At 36.8% G+C, this 25,775-nt stretch overlaps 2 protein-coding genes across 2 annotated transcripts; both read left to right on the top strand.

The window, feature by feature from the left end:
* Positions 1-10,754: 10,754 nt before the first annotated feature.
* Positions 10,755-15,801, top strand: LOC146914085 (uncharacterized). Its single transcript, XM_085720999.1, has 7 exons — positions 10,755-10,844; positions 10,986-11,371; positions 11,480-11,579; positions 11,715-12,273; positions 12,334-13,241; positions 13,969-14,187; positions 14,395-15,801. The coding sequence occupies exons 1-7, from the start codon at positions 10,755-10,757 to the stop codon at positions 15,799-15,801; spliced, it is 3,669 nt and encodes a 1,222-aa protein (XP_085577125.1).
* Positions 15,802-17,344: 1,543 nt separating this feature from the next.
* Positions 17,345-18,097, top strand: LOC146914084 (uncharacterized). Its single transcript, XM_085720998.1, has one exon. It carries the CDS (start codon positions 17,345-17,347, stop codon positions 18,095-18,097), a length of 753 nt encoding a protein of 250 aa, XP_085577124.1.
* The last annotated feature ends 7,678 nt before the right edge of the window (positions 18,098-25,775 follow it).

Here is a 25,775-nt window from a genome sequence, read left to right as displayed (position 1 = left end):
GAGAAGGGTCTGTTTTCCTCGGTAGTTAACTACCGAGGTTTTTATAATATTGTTTTCCTCGGCAGTTAACTACCGAGGAATTTCTCGGCAGTTAACTGCAGCCGGATTTTTAAATCCTCGGTACTTAACTGTCGAGGGGGCAAAACCGTATTTTACATGTGTGTCCCAGCCTTCTCAAATGTGTGAACAGCAATTTTCAATTGGTTTCTCTCAAAAATCTTGGTAGTGTATCAAGTATTTAAAGTAAAATTTAGCTCTCCTCGATAAGTTAGTGTGGAACATGCTTCATAATAAAGATAAATTGTGGGTGAAAGTTATTTCCCATAAATAATTGGGTAACACGCCTTTATGGACGAATAAGAAACATAATAAACCATCAATCACTTGGCGCGATATTCAACATGTCATTACAAATTTTGCTGCAAGATATAGTTTTCGTGTAGGCTCCGGAGACTCATCGATTTGGAATATTGACTGGACACTCGGTCCCCTTTGTCAATTGGTCTCATTTGTTAACATCAGTGATTTAGTTATGTGTTTGAAGGATGTGTGGGAGGATGGTAGGTGGAACTTGCAAGGTCTTGCCACTACGATACCAACCGATATTGTTCAATACATTCATCAGCTTTCAGCTCCTAATAACTTGGATGCACGACTTCCAGATGCGTGGACTTAGAGACATGCAAAGAAAGATGAATATACTTGCTCGAGTGGATACTCTTGGCTTCTTCAACAAAATAGAAATTGGAACGTGAATTGTAACATGAATTGGGTTTGGCGTCTTAAAGTACTAGCTAAACTTCAGCACTTTCTATGACTTTGTTTTCATAATGCTCTCCCTATTAATGCCCGTCGGCATCATCGCAACATGGTAGCTTCTCCAAGCTGCACCCGTTGCTCTTCACCCATAAAGGACATTCTTCACTGTTTACGTGATTGCCCGCACTCTAGAGAGCTTTGGCTCCGCTTGAATATGGGGCGCTATAATAATTTTTTCTCTGAATTTGATGTCAAAGTTTGCATTCATGAGATGACAAAGGGTACTTTTGCTATTTTGTTTATTACAGGAGTATGGTTGCTTGGTGTTGGAGAAACAATACTATTTTTGAGGATCAACACTGGCGTATTCAAGATGTAGTACGAAAGACCTTTTTGTTACATGATGAATGCATTTCTTACTATCCCAATCTTGGTTTGGACCCACACTCATCACGCCTCTTAGCTCATTGGATCCCCCCTCCGGAAGGGACACTTAAACTCAATATTGATGGTAGCTTTCTAGAAGATTTGGGTTGTTTAGGTGCTGGTGGTGTTGTTCGCAACCACGATGGAGATTGGATAGCTGGTTTTTCTCACTATGAAGCTGAAGGTGACGCGTTATTAACGGAGTTACGTGCTATCCAGATAGGTCTTGATTTTTGTAGTCTAAAAGGCTATGACAACATTATTTGTGAGAGTGATTGTTTGGAAACAATTGACCTGATTATTGATGGTCGTGATCATACTTTGCACACTTATGCTACTGACATCCTTCATATTAGAGATGCTTTATATGGAAATGGTAATACAACATTGGTGCATGTTCTTAGGGAACAAAATATGTGTGCAAATTTCATGGCTAAGGAAAGATCACATGCAAGGTGCTCTGCTCGCTGGAACTGCCCTCCGCCTGGCATGGAATCTCTCATTCTGAGAGATAAGCTTGGAACTTAGTTTTACCTCTCCCTCTTTTTCTTTTTGCCTCGTTACTTTGTAACACTACCCAAAAAAAGTATTTAAAGTAAAAGGTATTTTTTTTTACCTCAAGGCATCAAGGTTGAAGGGAATTAAAGAAAGGTTGAGAGTATTTCATCTGATTTAAAATATGTGTCATCTTTACTATTTTACTTTGTCTCGAATTATTTCTCTATTTTATGATATTAATACAATATTTATTATTCTTTTCCATTATAATACTATTATTTATTGCATTTCACATTAACTATAATTAATAAGAGTATTTTTTTTAACAATAAAAAATGATATATATTACCACGAGATAAAAGTCCCACTCTCTAGCACAAGATGTGCAAAGGAGAGCATAACAAAAGTCTACAAAGTATCCTGAATAATTACAGACAAAAAACAGTCAACCAATGTCCAAACAGACAAGAGGTTGATGCCACCACATATGGTAATCATAAGGAAAACACACATTTTTAGCTTTCAGCCAATGCAAAGTAGTAATTTGGACTCTTTCCAGAAGTTGCATAGCAGATTTAGCTTTATCAGAGAACAATATGTGGTTCCTTTCATTCCAAAGCACATAAATGCTGCATAACCAGACAAGCTGCAAAAACGACCGACGTTGTTTAAAGCTTCCCGTGGAGTAAGCAAACTGAGTGAAATGATCCAAAATATGTTCGGGTTCCACCGAATAAAAACCAATCCAAGTTTTGACATGTTGCCAAAGCACACCGAAAATAGGACAATAAATTAAGAGATGATCTATCGTTTCATCACTACCACATCCAGACACACAATTGAGCATCGCACGAAATAATACCTCTACGCACCGAATTTTCCTTTGTAGGCCACCTGTTGCGGAGAAGACGCCACACACAAATTGACACCTTCAAAGGAGCAATTTTATGCCAAATTGCATCAAATAATTCATCGCGGTTATGCATCTCCTGCCTCACAAGTATTTGATACAAACTACAGACAGTATAACCATCACCCACATTACGACGCCACTGCCATACATCTTTAATAATATTCTGCAAAGTGACATTAGAAAGCAAAGATGTACACTCCCCTACTAGGTCCTCATCCCATGCCAACAACCGACTCCGCCACCCTCAAGCTTCTCCTCCTTCCTCCCAACCTAAGGACAACATTATTGCTACCGTCTTATCCTTATAAATCAATAAATCAAAAAGTCTCCTAAATCTCTCCCGGAAAGGGACCGCCCCCACCCAATAGTCTAACCAAAAATAGGTTTTTAAACCATTACCTATTTTCATCTGAATGTTCTCTTCAAACCAATTGCCACCCTCAATCTCGATCCCCTTACGAATTTTCACATTCTCCCTCTACCAAGCATACCCGTCTCTCCCACCATCTTTGATTCACCCCCTTTTCTCACCATAACGAGAAGACAACACCTTATACCACAAACCCTCGATATCCACCAGAAACCTCCAACACCATTTACCTAATAAAGCAAATGTTAAATTCCTTCATCCGTCGCACCCCCAAACCCCGCATACTCCTTACTCATACAAATAGTATTCCAATCAACCCAAGCAACTTTCCTATGATCCTCACACCATTCCCAAAAAGAATAATTTAAAATAGACTCAAGAGAGGCGATTATACCTGAGGGATCTCTGAAGAAAGAAAGGGTGTAGAAAGGCAGAGAAGACATAACGAATTTAATGAGACTCAAGCGACCACCAAAAGACAAAAATCTACTCTTCCATTCAAACAATCTAGCCTTAATACAGTCAATAATCAGTTCCCAAAACAACAACCGCATAACATCACCACAAATAGGAAGGCCCAAATAAATAAGCTATAACCTCCCAATTTTGCACGACAGAACAGGGGCCGCCTCATGGACCCACGAGTCTTCAATATGAATACCAACCAATATGCTCTTGTGAAAATTCACTTTCAACCCTGACATAGCCTAAAAAAGAAATAGGACAACCCTTAAGGCTCTGACATTAGCCCAACTCTTAACTCCTAACAGAAGCGTATCATCCGCAAATTGCAAATGAGAGATCACAATAGGATTATTAGAACCAACATTATAACTAGTAAACATATTTTCCTCCGTCGCCGCAATCATCATAACATTCAAACCTTCTGCAACAATAAGGAAAAGGAAAGGGGAAAGCGGGTCGCGCTTGTCTTAACCCCCTCTTCAAAGTAAATTCATTTGTAATACTTCAGTTAACCAAAACCGAGGCATTTGCTGAACCTACACACTCCTTCATCCACTTCCGCCATAATGTTGGAAACACCATCCTCCCCAAAACCTCATCCAAATAACCCCAATCTACGGAATCGTAAGCTTTCCCAAAGTCGACCTTAAAAACCAACAAATCTTTTTTCAACTTATGCGCCTCATCAACTACTTCGTTTGCTATAAGGATACCATCAAGAATTTTCCTATCCTTCACAAAGGCCGACTGAGTATCAGAGATAACCGTGTTCATAACCTTTCGCAACCGGTTTGCCAAAATCTTTGCTAGAATTTTATACAAACACCCCACCAAAGAAATGGGACGAAATTCATGTAGGCTCTGCAAATTATCAACCTTTGGAATAAGAACAGTGAAAGTTCTATTGATACCTTTGGAAAGTCGAAAATTGCGATGAAAATCTAAAATTCAAGCGCACTTGTTTTAATATGTTCTGTAAGATGTTTTAACATTTGCAATGTTCCGTTCAATGTTCCAACATCCTGAAATAAACAGAAATAAAAACAAGAAAATAAATGTGAAGAAAGTAAAGAACATGGTGAGTTTGATGACCCAATTCGGTGAAAAACACATCTCCTCTGGGGGCTACCAAGCCAGGAAGGAAATCCACTAGTGTAGTCCTTATTCTATAGCTCTCAGCAAACTCCTCGTTTACAATATAGACCTAGGACTTACCTGTATAGACTTCACCCTAGGAACTCATAGATCTGAGATCCCATCTCACTATCCTATGGTCAGTCACAACCCCTGTGACCTATCAGACCTAAACACATACTCAAACGGTGAAGTTACCTTCAAACACACAACTAACACCTTGCTTACAAGCTTTGGTGCAGTACACAAGAGTATCAAACTCAACACACAGTCCTTAACATGTATCACAAACGACACAAGAAAGGCTCACAATAAAGGTTATAAACTTGCATCAACATGATACAAGAGTAGAGCACATATAGACTCAAAACCCTAAAAATTTAAACTTTTTAGTATGACGGCTTGAATGATCAATTAGGTCTTGAAGTCTTGTTTATATACTGAAGCAGCTTGGGCTACAGCATAAAGAAGAACGGTTCAGCTAATCTGCAAAACAGAATTCAGAAACAAATATGGAACGTTCTAAAATTTCAGAACATCTTTAGGATCGTCCCAAAACAATAACAAATATTTCCTAAAATTTAAATACTACTTTAGAAATATTCCACAGCTGATTCTGTAAAGATATGCGTGTTGCTTGGTCAATAAGATAAGGAAATATTGTTTCCTTAAACAATAAAGGGCGCGCGTACAAACAGGCATGAACCCAAGCACACTGAACTGTGCCAGGATGTTGGAACATCGTATCCAACATCTTACAGGGATGCCTAAACTCATGTTGGAACATTGGTTCCAACAACACATACAAGGATATTTGTTTTAGCAACAATGCTGCCAATACAAATACCCAACATAATCCGAAATAAACCTCATTAAATTATCCTTCAATTCCATCCAAAAATCTTTGATGAACCCCATATGAATGTCATCCGGCCCAGGACTCTTAAAGCTGTCACAATCCCACACCGCAATCTTAATTTCATCCAAACAAAATGGTTTAGTCAAATTAGCACCCTCAACATTTGATAACCTGCGAAACCACAAATTATCCACCCCCGGTCTACTAGAAACAAATGACTTAAAATGATGTTCAAAATTGTTGAAAACCGCCTCCTGGATATCAAACACTCCCTCCACACGATCACCATCCACCAAAATTGATGAAACAACATTTCTACGTCTCCTACCTGACATTATAGCATGAAAATATTTAGAATTAGCATCACCTTCACGCAACCATGACATTCTCGCTTGCTTCCACGATATACTCGCATTAACCCTGGATAAGGAAAAAAGATTAATAGATAACCCATGTAAATAAACAATCTCCTCCTCGGTAAGCTCCTCCACCTCACCCTTAGACTCCAACAAAGAGATGCTTTCCTTTACTGAATCAATTCTATAAGGCAAATTATGAGTGTGAGTTAAGTCCATTCTTTGAGAGTGATTTTAATCATTTTCAATTTTTCCTTTAACAAAAATCCGCTCCACCCTTGCACCTGAAAAGACTGCCATTTGCGACGCAAAAAATGATGGTACCCAAGAATATCTGACCAACATTTCAACATGCGTGTAGGTCGCGGTCCCCAATTTTTCTCATCTACAGACAACAAAACCGGACAATGATCTGACAACCCACGTATAGTTGCCACTTGCATACAATTTGGCCACCTCAAACACCAATCTTTAGATAACAGAAAACGATCAAGACGACTCATAGAGTTGCGACCATGAAGAGTGAGATCCGTTAGGAGATTGTCATTAATAAAACTCTTTAAAGGATCGATATCAAGAGAACAGACAGACCCCTTTCGCCCGTCTCTCCTCCATACTCCGAACCGCATTAAAATCACCACACAAACAGACATTTTTCCCCACCACACGTTGAAGATGCGTAGTGAGAGAATTCCACAGAAGAATCTTGGCCCATTATCACAAGGACCATACATATTAAAAGAATAAAATTCTTCATCAGTTAAAATAAAACAACCATAAATAATCAACACATGCTCCATATTACACGAAGACCAAATCTCCACAACAGAAGAGTCCCATATAACCAACAAACCCCCATATGCCCCTACAGACGGCCGGAAAGAATAAAAATGTGTCAAGTTACCCCATAGCGCCGCACAGGTAATATCATCAACCACAACTAACTACGTTTCCTGAAGACAAATAATTGAAGGATTTTTCTCCTAAACTAATTTACGAAGTTCCTGCTTTTTCTCAACCCCACCCAACCCCCGTACATTCCAAGTAATAATCCACATCACCTCCACTTCCACCCCTTCACGCGCACACCCACTTCAAACCACATCACTGCCCCCCTTCACTACTCCCTCCACCTTCCCCTTATTTTGTTTCCTCGATCTTGACAGGGCATTAAACATATTTGATTTATCGGCATAAAAATTTACACCTAATGCCTTTCCAATACCCACAACATCCTCTTTAACCACATCGTCATTACCATGTAACACAACCCAATTTTTCCAATCATTATTAACAGATGAAGATGAGGAATCAGATACCTGTGACCCCTTACAAGTAGCTTCTTTCAGATCATTAGTACTTTTACCACTACAACATTTATGCACCTTCCTCTTCAACACCTTAAGAACCTGATTTCTATCCTTATTCGGAAGCCGCATAATCTTCTTTAAACTAGCAACAAAATGTTTCAAAAAATCTCCCGATTTTTTTTTGTCAAGATACTCGCCACCGCACTTTTAGAAACTTGCTCGTTTGCCTGAAACTTATGCTTTTTCTTCTTTTTGGATGAGGTAACCACACCCGCAACTCCATGAACTTGATCATGAATCCACTCTAAGCTCCACAAACCTTAAGTAACAGAGCGAGCTGATGTCGGAGGGCAAGAATTTTGACGCCTCTTTCTAGCACAAACCACCACGCCATTTGTACTCTCTTTGTTGACAAAACCATTTACATCCCCCTCCACTGGCTTGCCTTCCCCATCATAATTTTCATTGACCACATCCACCACAATTAACTATCAAGGATGATTAATGTCCACCCCATTCAATGGGATTTCCAACTGCTGCAACTACATATTTTCCACTATTTCCAACTCAGCTAGACTTATCACTCCATTAGGCTTACAAACCATAGGAACATTCTGCATATGATCTGATTCCTTGGAAACTGGGTCATCAATAAATGTGTTGTGATTTTGTTTTGCTTTATCCTCAGTCCCCCAATCCTCAGCCAAATGGTTGACAAGTTCTGCAATATGCTCACATGTATCTGGAGCCTCATGATCTATATCATTATCTAGACATGATACCTGAGAAATATCATCATCTTCTAACAAACATGCGTCCTCCCCGATAGAAAACCACATTCCTCAATTATTTTCAGTTCCACCATCACTCCATTAACCAATAATTTTTCTGATGTATTAATCACTTCCAAAGACGAAGTGGCTAATAAAATCCATGCATAATCAAAAGGATCTTTAGCAATTGTACTATTATCCACCCGTACAAATCTTCCACAGTAAAAAACACACAGCTTAAAAAAAGACACATTCCATGCATGAAGAGGAATACCATAAATTCGTACCCATGCTCCACGTTCGTAGGCCACCACATCCTTATTCCACCTCACAGGATTCAAAAAAAATAAATTAAAAAATATTTTGCCTCTGTTAACATCGACATAACATCCAACTTCGACATGCTCTGAATAAACGCTTTGTCAGCACCCAAAGGAATGATGTCTAAATCTTCAAAACCTGCATCATGAATACACATTTGCACCACCGGAATAACTTCCTAATTTCACACAGTAAAAACCACACCATTCCGTGCCCAGGATAAATCTTTAGGCGTTGATATATAAGTACGGAATAACTTACTAACTTGCTTCGCACCCTCTATAACAACACCCTTTGATTCACTTCCTCCATGAAATATCACCGCATACGACTTAACTGTATTGCCTTTACTAGACCTTATCAGTCTCTCCTTCAGTTCCCTCCCCGCCAGAGACATAGAACCCATAACACCCTCACCATCATCCCCTTTCTCCTTCCCCATCCCTAGCCTCATGCACTCCCTCCCTTTATTATACCCGTCAATTCCACCCACCTTCTTCCCCTTTGATATTTTATCTCCCTCACCATTTTCAATATCTCGCCTTAGTTTTTCTCCCTCACCCAATGACCTTCCTTCTCCATCTCTTCCCACACCCCTCACCGCCCCACCCTCATCACAACCACTTTCATTCTCATTCGGCCCTGCATCACCACTTTTGTTACGTTTAAAGCAAGAAACCCTCGTCCATACTCGAAACTGACCAAATGTCACATTATTCACCATTTTCAACAATTTTCCTTCATCTTTAACATTAACAAATCTAACAAAGCCATATATCTTGATAAAAACAGATTGTCCAGTATTCCACATACCTCAAAGCCTTTTTTAAAATAGAAATAAGGAATCATGTCCAACACATTTGTGAAATAAAAGGTTACAAACCGTCGTTTATCGAAGTCCACTTTTGTGACATTTCCTGCTGTTGAAAACGCAAACTGGTTCTTCCCCCTTAAAAAGTAGCGCGCACAGCTTTCCCTGCAATAACACCTGCGTTTTGATCCTTTGCTAAAACACGTGTTCCATTTTGTTTGTCAACGGTAGCATGCTGGTCCTTTCCCCCTTGAATGGCAAGCACAACTTTCCCTGCAAAAGCACCTACGTTTTGATCATTTTCTAAAACATGTGTTCCATTTTGTTTTGTAATTATATCATGTACAACTTCAGCTGGTGTAACGCCGATCACAGCAGCATGCTGCGACTTTGATGAGTCAATAATTAGTCTAATTTAATGCATTATTTAGTTTAGTTTTATAGAGATTTTATTTTATTTTATTGCATATTTATTTTCTTTTTGAATATTTTACTTTAAATTGCTATTTATTATATTTTAGGAACGAATATATGGTGGAAGGTGTCTTGGAGTAAAAGAAAGAGGACTGGAACAAATACAGTGCGAAAATACGAAGATACGGAACAAAAATATGTTCCCACCAAGTCAGAAGCTTGGCACGGCCAGTGCCAACATGTGGCACGGTCGTGCCACCTCCAGAGGCCACTTTTGCTGCTTTTTCTTCAAGCCCAAGTTACCCTGTTGCAGCTTTACTGTTTTGCCCTTTTAGTTGCTTAGTTTCTAAGTCAATTGTAAAGCTATAAATAGAGTAGCTCTCCACCATAAACATTCACCTTTACTTTGAATATTTCAAGTATTATTTCAATAAAGTCTTTATTTCCTTTTACTTTCTTTTCTCGCAATTTACTTTATCGCATTCTCTCTTCTTCCCCCATGTCTACGATGAACATGAGTGAGTAGACTTCTTTGTCTTGGGATTGTTGGATAAGTCTAATAACGTAATCCGGATCGAGCCAAGCCTTAAACCCTAATTATATGTTACCTTAATTCCTAATCTAAATTCACCATTTTAACATGAATTAATTATTATCAAACTGTGGAAGCGAACGCGGAGGGTTTGATAATGGTTAATTCATCATCACAGATATCAATTCATAAAGCGAACGCGGAGCTTTGATATCCAAACAAGTGAATTTAGACAAGGTTTGCGAAACATGAGAATAGTCTAGCAAACCTTGGGACACATAAAGTTTCGATCTTCAAGGGACCCAAAGGCAATCACCCATGAGAATAGGTGTGGTTGTTGGAGGGATACACTCACTGACTTCGAGAGAAGCTGTGATATGCTAAAGAGAAACTTGTCCTTAGTAATTAAGATTAACATAGAATTATAAAGTTTAAGGCTTGCTTGTGAAAAGATTCGTTATTATGATAACCCAATGATCCCAAAGGCTCTTTATTATTATTGTTATTTACTTTCAAACAACTTCACTCTCAAACTTCTTATTTCTTTCTCATCTAATCATTTTCTAAAAAGTTAATTAGATTGAAAAACTCCCTAGCAGAACGATACTCTACTTACTACTATTACTTCAATAGGCCGTGCACTTGCGGTTTGGCCCTATCAAGTTTTTGGCGCCGTTGCCGGGGAGTTAACTAATTTGATTAACTTTTTCTTAGTGATTAGAATTCTCTCTTCTTCTTTCTCTCTTCTTTCTCTTTTTATTTTTAGTTTTCCTTCACCATCAACTTCTTGGAAAGCACAAAAATAACACCAACATGGCTGAAAAATGTGCTCTTAAAGAATACGCGACTCCTCCAACGGTTGAGGGTGAAGACTTTGAAATTAAGCCTGCCCAACTTAAGATGGTGCAACAAAATTATTTTTCGGGATCCCCCGATGAGGATCCCAATCTTCATATCTCAACTTTTTGGCGGCTCACTGTAACATATAAGAAAAACCAAGAAACTTTAAGACTGCATCTCTTCCCTTTTTCTCTAAAAAACAAGGCTCTTAATTGGTTCCATTCTCTAAGAGTTGGTTCTATCACCTCATGGGACCAATTAAAGCAAGAATTTCTCATCCGTTTCCTTCCTCCGTCAAAAATCGGCCAACTAAGGGCAAGGCTCTTTCAATTGACTCAAAAAGAGGGGGAATCTCTTCATGATTCATGGGGACGTTTTAAGGAAATGCTAAAACTTTGCCCCCTCCATGGACTAGAGGAATGGTTAATCATCCACACTTTTTACAATGGTTTATCTCATGCTACTAAAATCTTTGTTGATACAGCTGCAGGTGGTGCTCTAATGAACAAGGACTTCGAAACGGCTTATGCCTTGATTGAAGACATGGCTCGAAATCTCTTTCTATGGACCGATGGAGAATTCATTACAAGGTCTTCACCCTCCAAAAAGAGGGCAGGTATGTACGAAGTGTCTAACTATGACCACCTTGCTTCTAGGATTGATGCACTAACCCACAAATTTGAAAAACTTAATGTTAGTGCAAGTACTTCTACTTCTACACCTCCCTCTTATAAAACATGTAGTGAATGCGAACTAGGTAGTGTTGAGCAAATAAACTTTATTCAAAACAACCAAGGGGTAAGTTTTAACCGAAGCCCCAATCCCTTGGTTCAAGAAACAACACCACCAAGTTATGCAATTGATCAAAAGGTTATTCAAAAGTCTAATCTTGAACTTTTAATGGAAAATTTTCTTTTTAACCAATCCGAACAGCTCAAGGAGCTTGCGAATCAAACTAGACTTTTGAATGACTCTTTTGTTACACTTACATCAAAAGTAGACTCTATTTCCTCTCACAACAAAATCTTAGAGACTCAGCTTTCTCTAGTTGTTCAAGAATTTTGCCAACCTAGAATGAACGCCGTTACGCTTAGAAGTGGTAAGCAATTAGAGGACCCCTTAAGAGTCAAGCCTAGTGAGGTTGAGGAAAAGACTAGTAAACCACAAGGTGAGATGACTAAAGAAGAGAGTGAGAAACCACAAAGTGAAGAAGTTACAGCACCTCCCTTCAAACCAAAAATTCATTTCCCTCAGAGATTTGCAAAGTCTAAGCTTGATGAGCAATTTAAAAAGTTCATTGAAATGATGAATAAAATCTACATTGATGTTCCCTTCACCGATGTCCTAACTCAAATGCCTACCTATGCTAAATTTTTAAAAGAAATTCTTTCAAAAAAGAGGAAAATTGAGGAGAATGAAACGGTGAACCTTACGGAAGAGTGTAGTGCCATCATCCAAAATAAATTGCCACCAAAGCTTAAAGACCCAGGAAGTTTCTCCATACCTTGTGTCATAGGCCCTGAAATAGTAAAAAAGGCAATGTGTGACTTAGGAGCAAGTGTCAGTTTAATGCCTTATTCTCTTTACGAAAGGTTGGGATTGGGGGAACTTAAGTCAACAAGAATGACCTTACAATTAGCAGACCGTTCCATTAAGTACCCAGCTGGAATCATAGAGGATGTCCCTGTCAAAGTAGGAGAAATATATATCCCTGCAGATTTTGTTGTGATGGAAATAGAGGAGGACAACCAAGTACTGATACTTTTGGGAAGGCCCTTCCTTGCTACCGCAGGAGCCATAATTGATGTTAAGCATGGTAAGTTGGCATTTAATGTTGGTAAGGAAACCGTTGAATTTGAACTTGCTAAACTAATGAAAAATCCTTCCATCAAAGACTCTTGTTGCATGCTAGATATAATTGACCATTGTGTGAAAGAATGCTCATTAGCATCAACTACACATGATGGTTTGGAGGTATGCTTGGTTAGTGATGCAGGTACAAAGCTAGATGGAGATGCCAAAGAGTATGAGAAGTTGTTGAATGAAACTCCTCCTATAGAAGATATGGGCGTGGAGGAACTAATGGGAGAAGAACCAGCCCCTCCACCAAAAGAGGCACCAAAGGTGGAGCTTAAACCACTCCCACCAAGCTTGAGGTATGAATTCTTAGGCCCTAATTCAACTTACCCTGTTATTGTGAATGCAAATCTAAATGAGGTTGAAACTGAAAAATTGCTTTATGTCCTCAAAGAGTATCCTAAAGCTATAGGTTATACCATCGACGACATTAAAGGAATAAACCCCTCATTATGCACACATAGGATATTACTTGAGGAGGACTATAAGCCCTCCGTTGAACACCGAAGAAGGTTGAACCCTAACATGAAAGAAGTTGTGAAAAAAGAGGTCTTAAAACTCCTAGATGCAGGTGTTATCTACCCAATTTCTGATTCCAAATGGGTTAGCCCGGTTCAAGTAGTACCTAAAAAGGGTGGTCTCACAGTTATTAAGAATGATAAAAATGAATCCATTGCAACTAGAACCGTCACCGGTTGGAGAATGTGTATTGACTATAGGAAGCTTAACAAAGCAACCCGTAAAGATCACTTCCCACTCCCCTTTATAGACCAAATGTTAGAAAGGTTAGCTAAGCATTCACACTTTTGTTACTTAGATGGGTATTCCAGATTCTTCCAAATACCTATTCACCCTAATGACCAAGAGAAAACCACTTTCACATGCCCCTTTGGTACCTTTGCCTATAGGAGAATGCCTTTTGGTCTTTGCAATGCCCCCGCTACTTTTCAAAGATGCATGATGTCTATTTTTTCTGATTTTGTTGAAAATATAATGGAAGTCTTCATGGATGATTTTTCTGTGCATGGATCTAGTTTTGATAATTGTTTGACTAACCTGGAAAAAGTTTTGGAAAGACGTGAACATGTGAACTTAGTGTTGAATTGGGAGAAGTGTCACTTCATGGTAAGAGAAGGAATTGTCCTAGGACACTTAGTTTCTGAACGGGGTATAGAGGTGGACAAAGCAAAAATTGAAATTACTGAAAAAATGTCTCCTCCTACCTCGGTAAAGGAAGTAAGAAGTTTCCTAGGGCAATGCAGGATTTTACCGCCGTTTCATAAAAGATTTGTCTTCAATAACTAAGCCACTAACAAGCTTGCTCCTTAAGGATGCAGATTTTGTGTTTGATGATGCATGCCTAAAGGCATTTTGCAGGTTGAAAGAAGCTTTGGTCACTGCTCCAATCATACAACCACCGGATTGGAACTTACCTTTCGAAATAATGTGTGATGCTAGTGACTATGCGGTAGGGGCTGTGTTGGGACAAAGAAAAGACAAGAAGATGCATGCCATTTATTATGAGAGTAAGACCCTTGATGGGGCACATGTAAACTATGCCACAACAGAAAAATAATTGTTAGCGGTAGTCTATGCCATTGACAAATTTCGGCCATACTTGGTAGGATCAAAAATCATCATTTACACAGATCACTCGGCAATAAAATATTTGTTAAACAAGAAAGATGCAAAGCCGAGGTTGATCCGGTGGATTTTGCTCCTCCAAGAATTTGACCTTGAAATAAAAGATAAAAAGGGTACCGAAAATGTTGTAGCTGATCACTTGTCCAGCCTTAGGGAAACCAATGAGAATGAGTTGCCCCTGGATGATTCATTCCCGGATGACCAACTCTTCTTATTGGCACAAACTAACGCACCTTGGTATGCAGATTTTGTTAACTTTCTTGCAGCTGGAGTACTACCACCCGGATTGAGCTACCAACAAAAGAAAAAGTTCTTCCATGACCTCAAACATTACTATTGGGATGAATCTTACCTTTTCAAAAGAGGCTCGGATGGGATCTTCAGAAGATGCATTCCTGAAAACGAGGTAAGTAGTATTCTAAACCACTGCCACTCCTCTTCTTATGGTGGCCACGCCAGTACTCAAAAGACTTCTTTCAAAATTCTTCAATCTGGTTTCTGGTGGCCATCACTTTTCAAAGATGTGCATCAATTCGTTTCTAAATGTGACAGATGTCAACGCACCGGTAACATCACTAAGAGGAATGAAATGCCCTTAAACAACATTCTTGAAGTCGAAATTTTCGATGTATGGGGTGTTGATTTCATGGGGCCTTTCCCCTCTTCTTTTGGAAATCAATACATACTGGTGGCGGTTGACTATGTGTCCAAATGGGTTGAGGTTGTTGCCTCTCCCACTAATGATGCACATGTTGTTATAAAGTTTTTCAAAAAGATTATCTTTCCAAGGTTTGGAGTGCCAAGGGTTGTAATAAGCGATGGCGGGTCTCACTTCATCTCTAAACTTTTCGAAATACTTTTACAAAAGTATGGAGTGAAACACAAAATTGCTACACCCTATCACCCACAAACTAGTGGACAAGTTGAGGTCTCCAATAGACAAATAAAAGCCATTCTTGAAAAAACAGTTTCAAACTCTAGGAAGGATTGGTCAAGTAAGCTCGACGATGCTCTTTGGGCTTATAGAACAGCTTACAAAACTCCAATTGGAATGACACCTTTTAAACTAATTTATGGAAAATCTTGTCACCTTCTGGTTGAACTTGAGCACAAAGCTTACTGGGTAATAAGAAGCCTCAACTTGGACCCAAAGTTAGCCGGTCAAAAGAGAAAACTTCAATTAAGTGAGTTAGAGGAACTTAGGATAGATGCTTATGAGAATGCCTGTATTTACAAAGAACGAACTAAAAATTGGAATGACAAGCATATCCTCAAAAGGAACTTCAAGAGCGGTGATCTTGTGCTGCTCTTTAACTCTAGGTTAAGGCTTTTTCCAGGTAAGTTAAGATCAAGGTGGTCTGGTCCGTTCAATGTTCGTACTGTCTACCCCTATGGGGCAATTGAAATTTTTTATGAAAAGACTGGACCTTTCAAAGTTAATGGCCAAAGACTAAAGATTTACAATGCAGGTGAAGCTGTTGAAGAAGAAACAATCCTAGCCCTCTCAGATCCTCCATGAGGAACTACTTTTACATCTTTTGTCAAGCTAATGACATTAAAAGAGCGCTTCGTGGGAGGCAACCCACGCATTTAATTGCTTTTGTTTGTTTTAAGTTGTTTTGTAGGTAATTGTCCAACTATGATTCAAAAAAGGAAGCAAAACTGAAGACCGGTGTCCAGAAGGATGGCACGGCCCGTGCTGAAGTTGGCACGGCCGTGCCAGCTTGAGAACTCAAAAAAGCTGAAATTGGCAGAATGATGGCACGGCCGTGCCACCCTACAGACTCAAAAAATTCAATTTTTTTTGCACTTTTGGCACATTGTGAGCTTTCCGCATCCCTTCCTTCTTCTTCTTCTTCTCTTTTAATTCTCTTTTGTTTGAATCATTGAGGACAATGCTTCCCCTAAGTGTTGTGGGGGGGGGGGGGGGGGGGGGGCTAATAAAGTGTCTGGAGTCGTAGTGTCCAAACTCCCTTGATCTTTATTCTTTTGTTTTGTGTGAAAGGCATGACTAGTAGCTTGTTTTTAAAGTAAAAAAAATGGCATAAAATTTTTGTTTTGTCTCTTCTTTAAAGGTTGTTTCTTGTACATGAAAGTGGTTTCTTGTGTTTCTTGTGTTCTTGCTATACCCATAACTTGTTTTATTGTGAAAAACTCTCCAATGAGAAAAGCACCCGGTTGCAATCTTTGAGCAAGTGTATGAATAGGTATTTTAAGGAGCACGTTCTATCTTTAGTGTTAACTTAGATCCTTTAAAGTCTTTAGAGTAAAAGTAGTATAAGTTTGTATGGGAAATTAATCAATTGTGCTTCAATGTTATATTCTTAATTGTTAAAAGTTAAATGGGGCGGGAGAATGGCACCAACATGTGGGGGAAAGGACAATCCCTAACTTCCTAATTGTGGTGGTGACTCCCTAATTTGAACTTAAAGAAAATAAATTCATCAATGCTAGGGGGAAAGGACAATTACATCCAAAAAGACTTCTTACGCGGAGATGAAATAAAAAGAAAATTTTGCAGCACTGCTTAGGGTGATTTTGAATCTAGGGGGAAAGGACAATTACATCCAAAAAGACTTCCTATGAGGATAGATAGCCCCTAAGCACCTGCAGCCCCTAACTTAAATGACTTTTCTCGGTTACTTTAGCATTAAGGAGAGAACCTATTCCTCATAATATCTATCTTATACAGGAGCAAGAAAAAGTTGGACTGCACACACACACTCACTTGAGACTTGATGATGCGTTGAATAGGATCACGAGGAATATTTGAAATTATGATTAGTGTACTTGAAACAAAACCTTCAAAGAGACTTGTGTTTTCAATTGCATTGCCATAATTAATCCTTTTAGTTGATGCTATGTCCATTGCCTTTTGCTTGAGGTCAAGCAAAGATTCAAGTGTGGGGGAGTTTGATGAGTATTTAAGTGTGTCGAGAAAAGTAGGGGATGGCTCACACACTTTTTTCTGGTATGATAGGTGGGTTGGTGAAGTTCCATTACGTAAGCGCTTTCCTCGCCTATTTGACTTGTCTATTAACAAGTTCGCAACGGTAGAGGAAATGTTTACTTTAGGATGGTCGGATGGAGGTGAGGCTTGGAAGTGGAAACGTAGGTTGTGGGCGTGGGAGGAGGACTTGATAGCGGAGTGTAGGGTCTTGCTTGATGATATTGTTTTGCACTCTGATATTTCTGACAGGTGGCAGTGGGACCCTGATATCTCAAAGGGTTATACTGTTAACGGAGCGTACCAGATCTTAACTAGCCAGGCTGCACATCCTCAGGATGCTTTGGGAGATATTGTTTGGCACAAACAGGTACCACTGAAGGTGTCGGTTATGGCATGGAGACTGTTGCAAGATAGGCTACCAACTAAGAGCAACCTTTTGAGGTGCAACATAATTCATCCAGACATGGTTGGATGTGTCGCAGGCTGTGGGCACGTCGAAACAGCATCTCATTTGTTCATTCACTGTGGTTTATTTAGTTCATTATGGCAATATATTAGGTCTTGGCTAGGTGTAACAGGTGCTGATCCTCAATCAATCAGTGACCATTTCCACCAGTTTATTCATTGCACAGGTATCTCAGGGCGCCGAAAATCATTTTTACATCTCATTTGGCTGCTGGGAGTTTGGTTAATATGGGTTGAGCGAAATAACAGGCTCTTTAATAACATTCAAACTCCAATGGATCAGATTGTAGACAAAGTTAAATTTCATTCCTATTGGTGGCTAAAAGCTAAAAACACCATGTTTGTAAACGGTTCCGAGAGATGGTGGTCAGACCCTTTGGTTTGTTTGGGTCTTGACTGATTTATTTTTTGTAACTATGTTTTGACTCTTGATTTGGTGGAGTGGTCCCGTTAGTACACCTTGTGCTAGGGATATTACACTCCAGTGTTAATATATTTCATTTTTACTTCTTCAAAAAAAAATTTAATGCATTATTTAGTTTAGTTTTATAAAGATTTTATTTTATTTTATTGCATATTTATTTCCTTTTTGAATATTTTACTTTAAATTGCTTTTTATTATATTTTAGGAATGAATATATGGTGGAAGGTGTCTTGGAGCAGAAGAAAGAGGACTGGAGCAAATACAGTGCGAAAATACGAAGATACAGAACAAAAATATGTTCCCACCAAGTCAGAAGCTTGGCACGGCCAGTGCCAACATGTGGCACGGTCGTGCCACCTCCAGAGGCCACTTTTGCTGCTTTTTCTTCAAGCCCAAGTTACCCTATTGCAGCTTTACTGTTTTGCCCTTTTAGTTGCTTAGTTTCTAAGTCAATTGTAAAGCTATAAATAGAGTAGCTCTCCACCATAAACATTCACCTTTACTTTGAATATTTCAAGTATTATTTCAATGAAGTCTTTATTTCCTTTTACTTTCTTTTCTCGCAATTTACTTTATCGCATTCTCTCTTCTTCCCCCATGTCTACGATGAACATGAGTGAGTAGACTTCTTTGTCTTGGGATTGTTGGATAAGTCTAATGACGTAATTCGGATCAAGCCAAGCCTTAAACCCTAATTATATGTTACCTTAATTCCTAATCTAAATTCACCGTTTTAACATGAATTAATTATTATCAAACTGTGGAAGCGAACGCGGAGGGTTTGATAATGGTTAATTCATCATCACAGATATCAATTCATAAAGCGAACGCGGAGCTTTGATATCCGAACAAGTGAATTTAGACAAGGTTTGCGAAACATGAGAATAGTCTAGCAAACCTTGGGACACATAAAGTTTCGATCTTCAAGGGTCCCAAAGGCAATCACCCATGAGAATAGGTGTGGTTGTTGGAGGGATACACTCACTGACTTTGAGAGAAGCTGTGATATGCTAAAGAGAAACTTGTCCTTAGAAATTAAGATTAACATAGAATTATAAAGTTTAAGGCTTGCTTGTGAAAAGATTCGTTATTATGATAACCCAATGATCCCAAGGCTCTTTATTATTATTGTTATTTACTTTCAAACAACTGCACTCTCAAACTTCTTATTTCTTTCTCATCTAATCATTTTCTAAAAAGTTAATTAGATTGAACAACTCCCTAGCGGAACGATACTCTACTTACTACTTTTACTTCGATAGGCCATGCACTTGCGGTTTGGCCCTATCAGACTTCCTCTTGATGATAACCCTAACATCAGAATCGACCTGCCTTTCTTGTTTCCCTAACTGATTAAAAACCCTGACCTCTGCCTTGAAGAAACCCTAACCCTAGACTGCTGAATATTCACCTCCTCTAAACCTCCTTGCCTCGAGCTTCCCCATTGTATGTTCTGTCCTCGATCACCCTGTCCTTGCACTTTCCTCCTTCGCACTCTCACCATTGTCCAATCATCCCCTTCCCCCCAATTTTGGCACCCTGCTTGGAGACCTTCCCACTAGATTGCCTCACCGCCGGTGAAAAGGATTGCCGGCGCGGTTGCCCTAGTTTCCTAGAGCCACCGCCTCTCTCTCTCTCTAGCTGTCATGTTTTCTCTCTAGCGGTTGCCATATTTTTCATTGAAATCAACAATATTAATGATTTATTTAATACCCGTGTAAAACTCAAATGTAATGTATAATATGAGACTGAAGGAGTAAAGAAGATTTCTTGGACAAGATTATCGAAAGATTGCATGGAAGATTGAGATTTGAAGATCTAATTTCAAGAAGATTTGAAGATTTAAGGTTTTAGAGTGGTTACTTATAATATAAAATTTAGCATCAGTTGGATTCGTAAATTGAAAGAATATTTGTAATTGACTCTATAATTTCAACAAGAGAAATGCTAGGAACACACATTTTATCACACACTTTTCATTAAAATTCACATGCGACCCACCAAATTTATATGGGACCCACATGATTAGGTGGCACCCATGTGAATTTTAACAAATCAAGGAGAGTGTGTTGAAAAGTGTGTGTTAAAATGTGTGTTGCTAGCATTCCTCTTTCAACAACATAATAGTGGAAGAGCTAGAATTTCTTCTACAAAAATTAGATCTACCCCATAGCGAGGGCGATTGGGGGAACCATTATAAACGCTAGTGTTTTCTTCTTCTCGCTCTTCGATTTCTACAAGTATTTGAATGTTTTTAAACATAACTTTCTAGGAACATTTTGAGAACTAATTTGACAATTCAACCACTCCTCGTATTTGAAATTACCTTGTTTGTAGTTTCATCATAGATCAAATCTTGTGGTATAATTTGGCCATATTCATTTTTTAAGTTTAGGTTTAATTTAAGATTGACATTGTAATTGATTTGTGTATTAAGTTTGATTAATCTATAATAATTCAATTGTGAATCTCTCGTTCAACATTTAACTAGTATAATATCATATTTACTTAGTTTATCCTTATTGCAATTGTATCATTTCCAATAGTTAAGAGAATACGCGAAAAGTGTTTCAAACAATGTTTTAGCACAAAGTTTTTAAGAGGGAATCTATCCACTCCCTCTAAATTCAGATTGTTATCGTCATTTCGACCAACAAACTCTAGTCTCTAATATCCAATGTCTCATTCAATTAGCTAAAAGAGAGACATTGCATTTCAATTGTATGTGATTGTAAACCTAGTCTGATGTCTCCCAACTAGATTCTACAAGTTCATTTCCCTTACAATGGAAGTCAATATATATCACTCCCAAAGTCAAAATATCAATCTCGAATTGCATGTCTAAGAAGCATTAATAGTATAAATAAAGACACTAATATAATGAAATATAATTTATTTATAGTCGGTTAAACCAAGTATTTACATTATATTCCTAACCAATTACACTTAATTCCATCATTGACATAAATTAGCTACACATAATCTATAACATAGAAAACATATGAGAGGATGACGAGATGTTGCATCGACCGGCTTAATCTACAAGCCTTCGACTTTCCCACCTCATATATGCATTATTTCTCTCCTACTCTCTCTCTCTCTCTCTCTCTCTCTCTCTCTCTCTCTCTCTCTCTCACACACACACACTCTCTCTCTCTCTCTCTCTCTCTCTAAGTATTCCTTATTGAGTGAAAGAATAAAATAAGGCTACAAGCCTCTATTCATAGGTTATGCACTTGATCCTTCGTCAGGCGAGTGTCTTGTTCGTTGGGAGGACAATCGTTTATGCTCCAATGGAGGTTTACCAAGTGAGGCTTCAAACACCATTGCTCGCCAGGTGAGTCATATTCTTCGTTTGGCAAACTACTAGTTCTTCGAAGTGGGATTTAAACGGCTATATCTCGTCAAATGAACCATATGCTTCACCGGGAGATTTTCCCTTGTTTTAGGCCTTTTGTCTCTAAGGTGAGTGGTTTAACTTGCTATGCGAAGGCCCTAATCTTTTTTTTCCCCGGATCAATGCTTGCTGTTCTAATTAATACAATTTGTGTAGGAAAAAGTAGCATAAGTACAAGGAATACTAATAATAACTTGGTTTTATAATATTTACAATAATTTGGGTTTGCATAATGTTTCTTGCTAAGTAAGATATTAAGTGTCATGATTTATATAGGTAAAATAATGCTCATTTGATACTTATGAGGGTGTTGCAAAAAGTGTCAGATCTTGAGATATTTGATGCCATGTATCATCTAAAATAATGGTGCCCCTCTCTTAATCATATTATTAGAACTTTTTCAAAAAATTTATGTGGTAAATTTACAAAAGTGAAATAAAAATAAAAGCAAGTTCATCAATGTATAATTATATTATTAGAACTACAGTCAAAATAAAGAAAAATACTTCGTCGCGTAGTATACAAATATATATATATATATATATATATATATATATATATATATATATATAAGAAACATTACAATAAACAACAAAAGATAAGACAACCAACTATTTTCTCAAACTAACCAAGCATTAGTCCCGTTAAACAACTAAATTTATTATTTTTGTTGATATGGAACGAATTAAAAAGAGAAATGTTTTAGAAACCTACCATATACCTTGGTGAATGCATGTGTTTTAAATTAAATAAAAGATAAAAAAGACAATTAATATATCATTAATTTGAAATTAAAAAATAAATTTTAAAAATATTAGATAAGTCACACACAGTGAGTTTATCTCATTCTCATGATTTAAACATGACTTTTAGATTCATGTATTTTAATCACAAACAACTCGACCAAAAAGATGCGCGAACCACCAATATATCCTACAAATAATACATATCATCGCCATTCTTCATGTATTGCATATGAATATGAGAGTCATGCATAAACTAAATATACGAACCACCTATATATTTTATAAAGAATATATATCTCTTTCATTTTTCATATATTAAATATGACTATTTGAATCGATCATGAATGTCGTCCGAGAATAAATATTATATATATTAGAAATACAAAATGACTGTAAATTTTAACCCCTGTTATGTTTATGTATTATGCATATTTTGTCTATCATATAGTTGTTTTATATATTAATAATCACATAAAATTTTGTAATATTCTATTATTTTATGGATAGATTACAAATTACATCATTACCACTTTTAAGTTAGACGAAAAGCATCAAAACAATAGTTATTTATTGGTCTCTCATATATTATTTTGGATTTTCTTCTTTGTCTTTCTTCTTTATACATAAATACCTAAAATAAAAGAAAAACATTTTTGTGAACATAGTAGTACCAAAAATTATGAGCTCTATAACTATTAACATATACTATTATTAATTAATTATTCTTCTCTAAATGTTTTTATATTTTATGTATGTATTACAAACAATATTCAGTGCCCCTTTATGCATGGGGCTCTGGGAAGCCGCTCATCCCAATCATGCTCTGGGCCACCACTAATTTGATATAATAAGAGGATTGAAGGTCTCAACATGATTGAGACTATGTGATGCATTTTCACTCTAATTTCTGCTTAAAAAATGTCTCACTAAACTTATGTTGAGCGTACATGATTTAATGAAACTCATTTGAATTTTAAAAAATTAGAGTGTGTTGAGAAGAAAATATTATTGTTAATTTTTTTTTTGACAAAAGAAAATGTTATTATTGAACAGTATGTTGCTAATAGTTATCTACATTGAAAATTGAAAATAACATTCATTTTGAATCAATTTTTTTTTTTTTTTTTTTTTTGAAGAAGAATCAATTTCTTTTGTTATAGCGGGGTTTATAGTGAAATAAATGGAGTATTAATGCCATGTTTAATTTATGATCTATTTGCTACGGATTGTATAAAAAAAAGTAATTTTAATACTCAATAATTTAGAGATTAATTTATAAATACATAATTTTTTTGGTGTTTGTTAACTAAAATGAAAATGAATTATAAAAAAAATGATTTATTTTAGAGAACCTAGTGAAAAAAACTTCTCATTTGAAGCAGTTTTAGAATTATTTTTTTGGTAGATAGACGAAATGAGAGTAGTCATTAAAAATTCAAACACACACACACAATTTTAGCATTTTTGGAACTTCTTATATGACATTCGGCGTAACAATTTTAGCATTTTTGAGTTATGACTTACATAAAATCTCAACTTTCCCCTCTCGATCTTAATTAATTTGGAAAAACATATGGTTGCCTCATCGTAAACAACTACTTATTTAATATCTACACTATATACATCTATACTATATATAAAGAAAACTACCCCTTTCAGCTCTTTTGAGTTGGATTTTTATATCCAAAAATGCCCTCAATTTTGAATACAAATAATACGTGTAACAAATAGATAATAATAAATTTAAATATTAAAAAAAATGTAACAAACACATAAATATATATGTATATTTTTTTCCTTTATCATTTAAAAATGTAACAAATTAGATGAGTATATTTATACTTACTTTTTAATTATCCTAATTATACCCTTAAACAACTTTTTCTATAATCAAGATTGTTGTTGGTGTCATTAAAAAAAATTAGATTATATATTTTTTTGTTATATTGTTGGTGTCATTGAAATAAATAATTAGTTTGGTTTGTTATAACTTGAAAGCAACAAACATTTATATTTTTAGTTTTAATCCAAATCAAAATTTCATAAAAAGAACACCATTAATAATTTTCAAAATGTTAGCGCAATAAAAAGAGCGGAAAGATGGACACGTGAGTGCCCGTCTTTCCGCTAGTGATTAAAGTGGAATATTTGACCAAGTCCACCGTGTATTTTTTAAAAGGATGAAAAATTACTTTTCACTAAGACGGTTCGTACAATTGCTTAGATGTGGATTTAAGAATATACACTACTACAATTTTAATAGCGCTTACGGATAAATCCTATTAAAAACGCAACCCATAAAACTGTTATTAGGTCCTCTGTGTCATATATTTTCAATTTTTTTTTTGATCCTAGCCCTTCCCAACCTTTGTGAAATTTCTATTCTTACCGATAACTATTTCTATTCTTAGCGATAACTCTCTGACAGCGGTTACTTAAATATAATATACTGTATGACCACCTAAGGTTTGCTGTTGATGCATATGTGTGTAGCTTGAACAATGAACATGTTTATTATGGGCTCGTGGAAAGGAGTAATGATCCATTGGATATCATAATTTGCAACTACATTGACTAAAGTTGCTGAATGCGAGTGTACTTTCAATGAAAAATGAGCATTTTGATATTAGTTTATTTTTAAGTATGAGAATCAAGTTTAGTATGGCTCTCACTATAGTGGCTTTTAGAATTTTATTACTAGTCACTTGTCACTGTATATGCATCTACTTGATTAACTAATTAAAAATCAAAACCTACAACAATTTATGATTGGTAAAAATCAAAACCTACAACAATTTATGATTGGTTTTGTTTTCAGTAATTTGAATATTTGATTGGATAACAGTGAAAGTTCTCTAGATTGTTAGCTGATTTATTAACAATGACGAAAAGTAAAGGAAGTTGAAGATTGTTTGACTCATTCATTGAAGATTAAATGGTTAGTAGTTAGCAGGACAGTTTTTGGTATTTTTGAACTGCATTTTTAGCATTTTTTTCTTCTTCTGCTGAAGTGATAATGGCTCTGCCCTACTACTGTTTAAGAAGCTTGGGCTTTGTGTTGTTCGGTAGTTGTTAGGTTTGGCGCACATAGTTGCTGATCTGCAGGGCATTTTTGCTATTGAACCTCTTAGTTGCGGAACTGATGTAATTTGGTGTTGGTGTTTGTTTTTGGTTCTTTTGACTTTATTAACTTATGAAGACTTGGTGTTTATTCTGCTGGTCTGTTTATGTTGGTTTTAGAAGGGATATGAGAGAGAAAAGTATAATGGAAATGATATATTGGAAGACAGAAATATGTTTATAACATCAAGGATACCACTACAAACAATTCAGTGCTCTATATATAGAGATGAAACATAACTTAAAACAAAAAGAAACTCCTAAGATTATTGTCTTTAAAACAAAACATAACTGAAGACAACTCACTAATGTCTCATAAAAAACTTAATAACTGAAAATACTAAGGAATACTAAGGCAATTACTACAAATCTCCTCCTTGCCTTAGTTGCT

The sequence above is a fragment of the Medicago sativa genome, chromosome 6, assembly GCF_051527215.1.
Source record: "Medicago sativa cultivar Bolivia chromosome 6, Bolivia_mono, whole genome shotgun sequence".
NCBI classification, from domain to species: domain Eukaryota; kingdom Viridiplantae; phylum Streptophyta; class Magnoliopsida; order Fabales; family Fabaceae; genus Medicago; species Medicago sativa.
The sequence above is the reverse complement of the archived record's forward strand: the minus strand, read 5'-3'. Positions and strand labels throughout refer to the sequence as shown.

What these genes read in the sequence shown, in the direction of transcription:
- LOC146914085 (XM_085720999.1), top strand. Translation starts at nt 10,755, where the DNA reads ATGGCTGAAAAATGTGCTCTTAAAGAATACGCGACTCCTCCAACGGTT. An exon ending in GATGGAGAATTCATTACAAG is followed by an intron (nt 11,372 to 11,479) that starts GTCTTCACCCTC and finishes ACTTAATGTTAG; the next exon opens with TGCAAGTACTTCTACTTCTA. An exon ending in AGACCCTTGATGGGGCACAT is followed by an intron (nt 14,188 to 14,394) that starts GTAAACTATGCC and finishes AAAGATAAAAAG; the next exon opens with GGTACCGAAAATGTTGTAGC.
- LOC146914084 (XM_085720998.1), top strand. Translation starts at nt 17,345, where the DNA reads ATGTTTACTTTAGGATGGTCGGATGGAGGTGAGGCTTGGAAGTGGAAA.